The sequence below is a fragment of the Octopus bimaculoides genome, chromosome 6 (assembly GCF_001194135.2).
Source record: "Octopus bimaculoides isolate UCB-OBI-ISO-001 chromosome 6, ASM119413v2, whole genome shotgun sequence".
Taxonomy (NCBI): domain Eukaryota; kingdom Metazoa; phylum Mollusca; class Cephalopoda; order Octopoda; family Octopodidae; genus Octopus; species Octopus bimaculoides.
In genome coordinates this window covers 5,713,962-5,726,862 of record NC_068986.1, presented here as the reverse complement: position 1 = coordinate 5,726,862, position 12,901 = coordinate 5,713,962, and the positions used below count along the sequence as shown (strand labels likewise).

General features: G+C 36.2%; 1 protein-coding gene across 14 annotated transcripts in view; it reads right to left on the bottom strand.

The window, feature by feature from the left end:
- LOC106881457 (protein-L-isoaspartate(D-aspartate) O-methyltransferase) overlaps positions 1 to 7,984 on the bottom strand; it is a 59,285-nt gene extending 51,301 nt beyond the window's left edge. For 7 of the 14 annotated variants that reach the window (XR_008264347.1, XR_008264345.1, XR_008264346.1 and 4 more), the window contains exon 1: positions 7,235 to 7,981. Coding sequence is in view for 5 of the 14 variants with exons in the window: in XM_014931848.2 (XP_014787334.1) it covers positions 7,235 to 7,403 (169 nt within the window). In the remaining 9 variants the exon portion in view is untranslated. Of the gene's footprint in view, positions 1 to 7,234 lie in introns of all 14 variants that reach the window. The other 7 variants (XR_001410860.2, XR_008264343.1, XR_001410861.2 and 4 more) reach the window with 3 other exon arrangements.
- Positions 7,985 to 12,901: the final 4,917 nt, after the last annotated feature.

Sequence of the window (12,901 nt, the reverse complement as noted above, 5' to 3'; positions counted from 1 at the left end):
AATATTCTTAAGATTATAAATCTGGAAAAGTATAGGACAAGTTATTACACCTGTAAAAGTATAGGACAAGCTATTACTTCTAGTAAAGTAAAGAATAAGAAACTTTTTGCTTAAAATATTGCAGCTAAAATTAAAATTTGAATATTAAAACTTATTTTGTTACAGTTTACAAATAACATTATACTTATTTAAGTAGAATTTGGCTAATTTACTACCTTAAATACAGGAAAAAAGTGACTAATTAGATAAACTTACAAATTAGCTGAACAGTTTTGTACAATAAATTTAAAAGATGAGAACTGTAAAGAGTGATAAATTAGAAGAACTGGCATTCTTTGCTGCAATATTTTAAGTAAAAAGCTTCTTATTCTTTACTTCACAAGAATAGCTTGTTCTATACTTTTACAGGTGTAATAACTTGTCCTGTACTCTTCCAGGTTTATAATCTTAAGAATATGACTTTTCATGCTCGCATTTTTCCATGCAATATGCGGGAGAAACTACTGCTTTTAGTCTTAACTGAGTTTAATATAACAAAAATAAATAAACAAGATTATATTTATTAGCAATGTACACAGAATATAACATCAAAGAAAGAGTAATTTTAAAATTATCTTTCAGAGTATAAGGAATTAAAAAATTAAAACAGCAACTTAAGGTGTAACAATTAAAGCAATGTCATGATGCTTAAGCCTCATTAATTAACAACCAATAACTAAGTGCATTGCTGACTACAAACCTACAAGCAGTTGGCTAAAGCTAAGCTAAATTTGTCATTCCACCCAGTTTAGATAAATATCAATAGTAAGAGCTAAAGAGTAATAATTTAAAGTGCAATTCAGCAAGGAGATGATAATCTCTCTGAGGTCATTAATTGTGTAATAACACCACCACCACCAACAGCAACAATATTAATCCTTTTGGATCTTTCTGATTTGGCGGACGCCACTTGTTTTCTTAACGAAACACTTTCAAACTTGGGACACTGGTAGAATGTGTCATATAAAACATCTTCTACTCTTAGTGTTATTGAGAAAATTTTATCTTTTTAAAGTTATTTCGTGCTAAAATTGTCGTATTTTGTTAATTTCAACCAATCACTGACGTCTATTGAGGTGAAAACAATTACTGCTGTGGAATGTAAACAACACGTTGTGGCGGTGTAATGGGATCTTTTCCCTTGAATAAAATTAGTGCCGTTGTTTGTCAACAACAACTATCGGCGGTACTGTTATTTATGACATTGTTCATGCGTTTGTACTGGTTTTACCTAACCCTAACCCTAAAACCCTAACTCTAAAACCCGAACCTTAACCCTAAAAATCTAAAGCTAAAACCAGTACAAACACACGAATGATGTCATAAATAACAGTACTGCCGATAGTTGTTGTTGACAAACAACGGCACTAATTTTATTCAAAGGAAAAGATCCCATTACACCGCCACAACGTGTTGTTTACATTCCACAGCAGTAATTGTTTTCACCTCAATAGACGTCAGTGACTGGTTGAAATTACTGAAATACGACAACTTTTAACATGAATTAACTTTGAATATAAAAATTTTTCTCTGTTCTATAAGACAAAATATACAAGTATACGAAATTTTAATGTGTTTCAGTAGAAAACACATGAAATGAAGCATAAATAAATAATGGCGCCCGCCAAATCAGAAAGATCCCTCCTTTCTACTATAGGCACAAAACCTGAAATTTTTTAGGGGAGAGGGCAAGTCAACTTCCAAAAGAATGAAAGACAAAGTCAACCCTGGCAGAATTTGAACTCAGAACATAAAGACAGATGAAATGACACTAATCATTTTGTCTGGCATGCTAATGGTTCTGCCAGCTTACCACCTTAATAATAATAATAATAATAATAATAATAATAATAATAATAATAATGATAATAATAATAATAATAATAATAATGATAATTTATTTGCCACAAGAGCAAAGGATGAGGGGGACAATACAAAGACAGGCATAAAGTGTGGGTGTTTACATATAATGAAATGATACAAAAAAAGGAAAGAAAGAAAGTATACACAGTATACACTGAAAAAGAAGTGATATATGCATAGCATACAAAGATTAAAAAAAAAATGGTTTCTAATTTAGGTACAAGATCAACAATTTCAAGGTGTGAGAATTAGTCAACCCCAATACTTGGTACTTTATTTTATTGACCCCCAAAAAGAGGAAAGACAGGATTTCAACTCAGAACAAATATTGCAAAACATTTTCCCCAACTTTCTAACAATTCTCCCAGTCCACTGCCAAGATAGAGTGGAACATTGGATTAATCAGGCAAAAATAAATATGATATAATACAATAGGATTTAAGAGAATATAATATATACAGATATAATACTCAAGAAAGCCCATACTCTGCAGCAGACGTGTTAAGACTAGTCTTTCTGGTGGTGCAAGGCACTCGTGGCTTCGCCACATAAAAGTGCCTGTGAGGTAGCATGTAAAAGTGCCCATGTGGTGCCACGTAAAAGCACCTGTCTGATGCTGTATAAAAGCGCCCATGCAGTGCCAGTACACTCTTGGAGTGGTTGGCATTAGGAAGGGCATCCAGCTGTAGAAATCAGGTCCAATGAGACTGGAGTCTGACGCAGCTCTTCAGCTTGCCAGTTCTGTCAAACCATCCAACTCACACCAGCATGCACACCAGATGTTAAATGATGATGATGCTAATCCAAAATAATATAAGGAAGGACATTTATGCCAACAAATAAGAACCAGGCTGATCCTTAATTCACTTCAAGTAATATATGACCAGCTGATTAAAATGAACCAGTAAAATTGTAAAAATTATTCAAGTCAGACTATCAGCTGAAAATAAAATGTTAGAAGTCTTTCAGTAAAAACATACTGTTGATTACTTTTCTTTTCATTTTCACTTTCATAAGAGAAAATACAAGCAACAACCTTCATGTAAAACTGCATCACTTTAGAACAAGCATGGACAACCAGCAGCTATTTATGTGTTTCTGTGTGGCACATGTAATGTCAACATAATTATCACCAACATGATTTTATGTCTACTTTCTATGCTGACATGGGTTGAATGGGTCATCACAGTCCAAGTCCGTTCTTATTCAGAGTTACCTGCCCTTCTAGATGGGTCAGAGGACTGATTCTTAATACATTTCACTTTCGATCTTGGTTTCCTTGGTTGGAAACCCTTCCTATATCTAATAGTGTAGTGGGTGCATTTGAATGTGGCATCAGAACAAAAGAGGTACTCATGACCTTAACAAGACAAAACAGATCGTGTTTCATAAAAATTTTGAAACATAAACTTTAGTTCCAACTTTGCTATTGTAAACAATTCCTTCCATACCCAGCTCTCTCATTCATTACACTTTCTTTCAATCAAATTTTCATAGCTCATTTAATGAACACTGAAAATAAAATGTTGATTTCTTTTTACAGCACACAAGACTGTATTTTCAAAAGGTAAAAGGAATAGAGTTAACTAAATGAACCTCATTGTTTTACCTGTACATTCTATATACGTGTGAGTGTGTGCACAGACACACACATGCATGGTCTGATCAATAAGTATTCGAACTATTGTCATAGTAATGAAGCACACAGAGTAAAGCCGCTTGGCACAGAATGACCTTGAACTTTGCTGTGCATGAGCACTAAGTTTTAACATTCTAGCTAACTTCTGCCATTTAAAGCAGTGCTTAGAAAGGTGTGTTATTTCTTTACTACCCACAAGGGGCTACACACAGAGGGGACAAACAAGGACAGACAAACGGATTAAGTCGATTATACCGACCCCAGTGCGTAACTGGAACTTATTTGATCGACCCCGAAAGGATGAAAGGCAAAGTCGACATCGGTGGAATTTGAACTCAGAACGTAGCGGCAGACGAAATACTGCTAAGCATTTCGCCCAGTGTGCTAACGTTTCTGCCAGTTCGCCGCTGCTTAGAAAGGTGTGTAACGTGTGATCATTGCATTGACCATGACAGAGAAAGTTGAGCTGAGAATCTGCATCAAATTTTGCCAAAAGCTTGGTGATTCCTGCGCAGAGACCTACGCAAAGTTTTCAAACAGTTTCCATCCTTTATGCCATTCTTTAACACTGTTAATAATCATTTCTAACAGACAAAAGACCAGGGTATTTGCAATGGGGAATTAGTTAATTATATAAATCCCAGTACTTTATTTTTTAACCCAAGAAGAAAGAAAGGCAAGATTGACCACAAGTGGATTTAGAATAAGAACACACCAAGAACCAGAACAAAATTTCTGCCAATCCAATAATAAAACATTTAACTTAATTTTACAATTTTGTAAGCAAAATCAAGCAAAATGTTTCCAAATATTGCAATCATGTTAAGAATTACAAATGACTGAGTTGGCTTGGTGCCAGCCAGTATACTGAAGGTGAAAACTAGAAACAATAGATTGTGTTTCTTGAGAATTAGATGTTCTGTTGTGTTTTTTTAATATTTCAGGACAAAAATCTCAATAGTCAAAGGTTGATAATAATGCATATCCCAGTTTGAAAGAAGGTACACATGACACTGCATGTTGAAAGAGTCAGTTAAAAGGTTTTCAACAAAAAGGGAATCTAGCCAAAAGACATTACCTCAGTAAAACGATCTCCCCCATATCAGTAGGGAAAAGTGGATGCAAAGTGCTGATGAATATCCAAAGGCAGAAAGTTTGCAAAGTCAAGGCGCAAGCTCAAATATTACATGTGAACTAACAATCGCTGAAAGACAAAAGATAGTAACTTTTCATCCATGAAACATAACAAAGAAAACTGGTCAGAAAATACTTGGAATTTTTGCAACTCTATAAAAGACTAAAGACAAATAGCAGGAATCGAGGCTTCTGTAGGAACCAATGATGAAAAAGCAAAGACAATATTGGATGAATACTGCTTTTGGATAAAAAGTCAACGGAGGACATACTGAATACAATGTTCAAAAAATCTTTAAATCAATGAAACTTCCCTCTTAATTGAAGAAAGAATATAAAAGCCTTGTGCCAGTTATTAGTAACTCTCATAAGAGACAATTCCAAGACATTAAGAACTAATCTCTCAAAGTTAATTTACATGTCTGTGGGCTCAATTTTAGGATTGTTTACAACCAAGGGGGCAAACAACTATGTACATATTTCAATTCATTAAACCTCATCAGCATAGTACAATTTTTTGGCCAGTGTTATTTGCAAAATAATAATGTTAACTAAAGGAAATAATTCAAATTGGCCAATGGTATGAGTATGCCATATACAAAAATTTCTTGGTTGAAATTTTCCTCTTGATCAGCGAATGAAAACTAAATTTAAGTGAGTAGATTTCCTTTCTAACATGAAAGTATAGCAACTGGTAGATATGAACAAAGGGAGATAAGAAGTGTGAGTAAAGAATGGGGGGTCCCACAGATCTAATAAGTGGAGCTGAAAGAAGGTGAGCTATCAAATGTGATAGCTTTGTCGGCAGAATTATTGCTTATAAAGCTGTTTCGGTTAAATAGTGGCAAAGAGAAAGATTCACCTGAGCTTAAGAAAAGTTATTTGGCAATTTTCCAGCATTACAGTGACAACTATCAGGAACCGAAAGATTGCAGGACTTATGTCACATAAATGCATCTTTTGCTCTCTGGATTTATTTCTATAAATTGTTTGTATTTGCGCGCTTGGCTCAAGAATGAGTCATTTGTCGTCTCAAGTAACCAGTTTCAAATTGCTGAAGAAACTATCAAATAGGTTGCTTGAATGTTCAGAATTTATAGACTGCACTATCATAGTGTTTATTGACAGAAAGGCAATGATGATGAAGTGCCCAGAGAGTCGTGAGGGGTAACTGCGTAATGTCTAGACCGAAAATGGTTTCGAAGGTTAGGAAAGTACGAAGAGCATATACGAAATCTCTAAGTTGATCAGGGATATGAATTTGGGAAACTGACTGGTGTAGACTGCGTAAAATGTAAAAATTACAATCACTGCATCATCTGGGTTAGTGTGAAGCAAGTCAGAAAGCAAAGATAGTCGGAGATACTGAAAATTGCAAGACATGACAATTTCATAGTTAAAGTGGGTGTTTCTTTGCAAGGGCAAATGATTCAAATAATTATTGGTTATTGGCTAAGTATAGAAAAGCAGCAAAAATAGCAGCTGGTCTTAAGAGTGTTAGACAACGTGACTTAATGTCAGATTAACTGGAGATGTTGACAATGAAGTGAATGACATGGTTACTAGAAGAATTTATAAGCAGCTAAGATGGTACAACTGTAGATGATCAATTTGTCTAGGGACCAGAACTACCTTTAGCATACTCAACATTATTTCATAATAATTGCTAATATTTCCGTTTCACACCTATTAAAATGCTCTCTAAAAGTTAGAAGAAAGACTATACATATATTTTTAAAATAAAATTTAATATTAGAGAAAATTGTGAAGTTCGCGGATAGCATTTTCTTTCAAATAAATAGATTAAACGTTGAAAACAGTAAAATGAATACAACATTCCAGGATAATATATAAAAAGATCAAAATAGGATCTGCGTCTGAATTAGTAAACAGGTAGATCTGAAAAAAAAATGACCGTTAATATACAAAACTATTTTTACGTGTATTCCACATCGTAACATTACACATTCGTTGCTATTTATTGCACTTGCTAATATTGCGACTGATGATACAAGTTTTGTTATCCATTTTACATCATCACCATCATCAATACTTGGTGACGCATTAAAAATAAATATAAGGTGTTGTATTTGAAACGATATCAACAGTATGAGAACGAAATGAAAGTAAATTAATAAACTGCAAAATACCATAATATTGTCATTTAATTAAATATGCACACACACACTGTATGTGTGTATATATATATATATATATATATATATATATATATATATATACACACACACACACATATCTGTTGGATGTGAGGGAATGCAAGTCTGTACTGCATTTGTAAACTATCAGATATTTATAAAGACAGTGTGGTGTTAGGGTTAGGAATAAAAAGACAGCTTTACAATATAATCATAGTGGTTTAGGAATGATAAATTTCAAAACGATTCACATAAATAGATAACAATGGTGAAATTAAAACAACTGGCATAAAGTGACAAGTTTAGAGAAGGTAAATATTCGAATCTAGGACCGAAACTCTGCAACAGGGCCAATGCTCTCAGATTCTACGTAAATTAAAATATTTAAATAGTCTACACTTACGATAGAGATTTTCAACAAGATGCGAATTAGAATTCCCACTAGATCGCCAAGCCATGCTGGATAAATGTTTTGGAAAGACTAAAAAAGCTACAGCGACCTTCAATCCGCAACTTAGCAGAGTTTTCGCAACGTCTCGACGAAAGTGAATGTGACAGGGAAGTGGTGTCATTGGCGCATCAAACTGGGCTTATAAAAATACGGAATTAACTTGACGAAACGTAGTAGAAAAGTAAAACAAGTTTTCTGCTTTTAACTTATTGCTGACTTGTATATAAATAATTTTTAGTTGGTGGTTTTGTTTTAATTTCAGAGACATGTACGTTTCTTTTTCTATTTTTTACTTCTTCTTTAATTAAATATGTGTATTATTTTCATCATAAATCTAACTTATACTGTTAATTATAAAGTCATTGCACAGAAGATGTCACCAATTCCAAAATAAGTGCAGAGTTTTTTTTAAATTATGTGCTTTTGTTTCTTTGTGTGTGTGTGTTTGTTTCTTTTTTTCCTTTTAAAACAATAAAAGGGTAAAATGAAAAATAATAATTCAGAGATATTAAACTAAATTATAAACTTCTATTTTCCTTCCACGATATTAAAACATCGTGCATGTTTGGTTAATCCAGCTCCCCGTGTGAAACCGGTGCTAGTTATTTCTCCTGGGTTTTCTGACTTCTTGGGTCAAACCGGTATCAGAAGTAAATTTACAACGTCATTAAATGTTCCAGAAGTTTCGGTGGCCTCAGTCTGTCTTAGAAGTCAATGTAAATTTCTTCTTCTCTTTCCCTCTTCTGTCGTCCTTCCGTCCGCCTCTTCCGCGTTGTAGCCTCATTATGCTGACACATTATATGTGATACGTTCCTTATTGTCGTCACCCAAGACGAAAACTTCGTCGTTGTGTGGACTTGAGGTATTTTACCCTTATCCTTTTTAGTACCCAAAGCTAGTATCAATCGTACTCCGCATTTTTTTTTTACCCGTGCCTACATCATATCAACAGGACAAACAGTTTAATGCTATATCTTCCCATTAGTCTATTTCCCAAACGGAGGTCCATTCTGCGCACATCCCTAACATCTTAAGTTTGAAAAAAGACTCATACACATCAATATCCATTCTCAGACATCAGAAATGCAACAAAACTTTTGGTCAAATTGAAAGAGGCTCGTGGAAAAAATGACACATGATATGAAAGTAACGAAACTCGATTTAATCTAAAAACTCAACAAAAAATATCCTCTATAACTTCTTCACGATCTGCTGGAGTGGCTCTCTTCATGATACGAGGTAGGATCAAAACGTTTCCGGACAAGTTCTACAGCGCGCCAACAGATGGCAGCACACAGCTGCGTGTGCAGTGAGAACTAGCAGTGATCTTCATGAGGTAGTGTGCCGAGTGACATCGCTGTGTTTATTTCGCAAGTTGTGAAATTTGTGATCACGTGTAAGCTGTCGTCTGCGATTTTGTCATGGACAGGAAGCTGGAACAAAGATCCAACGTGAAATTTTGTTATAATCTTCGAAAGTCTGCTACAGAGACATTGAGCATGCTTCGGCAAGTTAATGGCGACGAAGCAATGAGTAATACGGAATGTTTCGACTGGCACGGGCGCTTCAAAAGCGGAAGAACGTCCATGGAAGACAATGAACGATCTGGAAAACCTGCTACGAGTGCCACTCCCGGAAATGTGGCATTGTACATCGAAAATTCGTCCCCAGGGCCAGACCGTCAATCGAGAGTTCTATTGCGATGTTTTGAAACGTTGGAGGGAGGACATCCGGCGAAAACAACCGGATCTGGGGAGCGCGAAGAATTGGATTCTTCACGACAACAATGCACCCTGTCACCGAGCTCTCCCCACTCGTGAGTTTCTCATCAAAAACAACATGGTATTGCTTCTGCACCCGCCCTATTCCGGACCTCCATCTTTTCCCAAAGATGAAAATGCAGCTCAAAGGTCGTCGTTTTAACACCGTTGTGGAGATCCAGAACGAATCGCAGAAGGTCCTCGACTGGCTTATGGTAAACGACTGCAAGGCCGGATTCTTTATTACCTACAAGGAGCTAAACACAGAGGGACAAATACAAACATAAGTGGGGACAAAAAAAGACAAACGAATGGGAAAAAAGAAAAAGGAATAATGAAATGGAATGAAGCCACTCGACCCCACATCCGAGTGACTTCATTTACACTTTTTAAACTTTTTTTTTTTACAATCTTACAATTAAGATAGTTTAACTTAGGCGGCAACTTACTCGCGTGTGCTGTCACGCCTATGTCCAATGTTTCTGTCCCACAGTTTTCCATTAAACCAAAACGCTTGGGGGGAGGGGAATCACCTGTCTGTTTATGTTATTGTCTGTGTCAGGAGGGGCAGGGAAAGGGTTGGTGATTGCAGAGGGAGGGTGTGACAGCATTGGATCGGGTGGGAGAAGGGGTGGAGATTCACATTTTTTTTTTCCTCAGACCTTGTTTTGTTTTCCTCCTTTTAGCTTGTGACCATTCTTGCTCTTCTTCCTTCCCAGGCTCCTCCTCGCTTGTAGACGACTTCGCCAGAGATGGAGGTGCGTACCTTCTTCCTCGGGTGTAAAATGTCACTACCTTCGTTATACTCTCCAGGCACTTTTCTATGGATTTCTCCGCCACCATTTCTATCTTTTTGCTGGCTAAGGACAGCATTCCTTAGAAAACTATCCTTTTCCTCGTGGTGTTAGTTACTTCTTCCGGATGGGTCAGTCTTAGACTTTTTCCCCTCCTTCTGGAACAGCTCCCCGTGTCTTTCTAGCTTAACGAGGTCTATTGCCACCTCTCGTACCTCCAATGTGTTCGAAGCGTTGGTCGCGCGACTACCCGCCGACGAGTTCTACTGAACACTCCATTTCAAAAATTCTTGACCCCAAACTAGGGAAAAGAATAACAAACAAAAACTACAAGCCCGTAGGCAAAACAGCAATAACAATCCAACGGTAACAATATCCAACAATGGTAACAATGATTAACAAGCAACAGTATCCCGAGGAATGTAACAGTAGGCACGCAGCTGCAAACAAAATCCCACTAGCAAGCTAGGAGATGATTGGAACTACGGTGAAAACAAATATTAATGTCAATTTATTGATACATTTGGGCTCTATGTCCGTATTATCAGACAATTGCAAAAAAAAAAAAAGTTTAAAGAAAATTCAAAGCTGCAAAAATCCGGTACAAATTCTTCATGGTTCAAAACGTTGCTTATTTTTTACTCAACCTGATATTTTATTGTTTCAGTCATTCTACCAATACGAAGTTTGAAAGTTGCAAAAAATTAATTTTTCGAAATGTGCCAGTCAAAAAAGGTAAAGGTCCAAAAATATTTATAAGTATCTGATGTCGCTTCAGATACAAATAAAAACACACTTTTAGAATATCTTTATACTTACTTTTTTTTTTTTACATATTAATTATTAGTGTCGACTGAAATGTGTTTGCATATGTAAAGAGGACTTCATATACCGCATGTTGAATAAAAGAAATAATCATCTTCGACATTTATTAAGCATTTTAAAATACACATAACGTATAATTTGTTATATGTGTGTGAATCAAGAAGATATGAAATTGTCAAAAGAGACGAAAATCATATTAACGTGGGACTAAAGGTATATGGCCTCCATCAGCAATAAAAAGAAACCCCTCTAGAGAGCTAAAACACCAGGATTTTTGTCAGTCTGCCAAAACGTTGCTTGAATGTTCCATTTAGTCTTTAGGTGCGAAAATTAGGCTTTTATTGCCTCAGGTTCGAATTTGATGGATTTCTGCTACACACTGTCTAAGGTTTTAAAGAGCATTGTGTATTGTAATTGTGTGTTTATGTATTATATATGAAATGGATGACATTTTATCTTGTCATCACACACTACCCACAACATAAAAACTTCCTGATAAGTTAAAACACTGCTAGATACTTTGGTATCTATTTATTTGTTCTGTAGTTTTTGTATTGTTGTTGTTAAACCATAAGAAAACCTTGATATAGTAAATATGTTAACTGGCGGTTTTGTTTTAAAATATTTCCACTGCTTGTTCTGTTAGGATAAAAAATTGTGTGACAATATGAAGCTGAGCTTCCAAGATGACCTAAATAAATTGTACGCGTCACATCACCAACAAACATAACTCAGGTTTTTAAATTCTTTAATTTTTAGTCCCACTTTTGTAGATGTAGTTTAAAACAGTGTCAGTAGTCTTTGAGATTATCATTTAAAATTACATTGTAATAATTCAACCGTGCGAACCAAAAGAGATGGCGACGTAGACGGAAACGGCTCCTTTTTACCATGTCGCACGGTCGAACACAAAATAAGATATATAAGATAGAAGGCTCGTCGTGAGAGATACGAGCCATAGTGCCAGTAAAAGAACTTAGGACAGACAACCGATATATATAGAGAGAGTAAGTTTATTAACATAGTGAAACTGTTTGTGTCAGTGTGCGTGCATGCGACACATATAAATAACACAGTAGATAAGTCAGGCCTTCGTGTACAAGAGAATGTATACAACAATGTGAAGTAACGGACAGTCGTATAAGCAATAGTGTGTGTACAATATGTGAGAGTACAAGTGTGCGTGTGAATGAGAGGAACACAGAACATAGAAAGAGTGTCTGTAACATAGACTACAAGTCTCAAACACTGAGATAGAGAAATACCAGTTCGTATTAGAGTTACACAAGGAGATAGAATGTACATACGCAGGAAGTTGTGGCCAAGTAACAGAGCTGTGGTATCACAATATGTGTTGAGCGTCGAATGCTGTGACCGTTTACCTGATACGAAATATTCTCGCTGGTTAGTCCTGACTATTGCTCGTGGTGGAAACAATCCACTCAAACAGTGTCGATATAAAACCGAGTGTGTTGATATTGGTGTGTACCTGGTGGTGGGGTTGCTGGCGCACGACATTGTGGTAGATAGTACATAGGTGGTGAAGACGTCGGCGCTGGAACTGGCTGTAGCTGTGTTCTGTATGTGCGGTCAGTGACCAGACCTGTGAGAGATCTGGAATCGAAGAAGACTACCGTCGTTGGATCGGGCTTATTTATAGCTGAAATAGGGCTCACCGGAAACCCAGAAAAACTCTCTCACACGTGACCTTATCTGAAGGCCACGATTGGACGCAATCCACCCTTAGCAAGCAGAACATGGGGACAATTGTCGCGCAAATAAGAACCAATCAGGATGGTGGACAGAAAGCTAGATGTTAGCAGCTTCGTTATCATTTATGATTGAATGCCCGAGAGAGAGGTTTCACTACAACATCTTCAGCAAAAGCTAATACAGGAAGTTTATCGTCCTTCTGACGTTGTATCCAACTTGTAATGTTTTGCAAACTATTTTAACTATCACCCCTCCCCTTTGAATGCCCATTTGCAACGATTCAACTCCCTCATAATTTTTAATGTACATACACGTAATACCTGGTTAGAGTAAATTAGATTCAGGTAACTAGCTTGGTGCAGATTGTACGGAAAGAAATATTGGAGTCTGTTGGGATTTTAATAAACAACAATTTATTCTTTTCGTACATAAGAAATAACAGTTGTCGTTACTATGAGTGACAAAACGCCGAGAGAGTTTTTGTTTTTGGTGTATAAAGTGTTGTTAGTTGCTTGCCAGTTATTGAC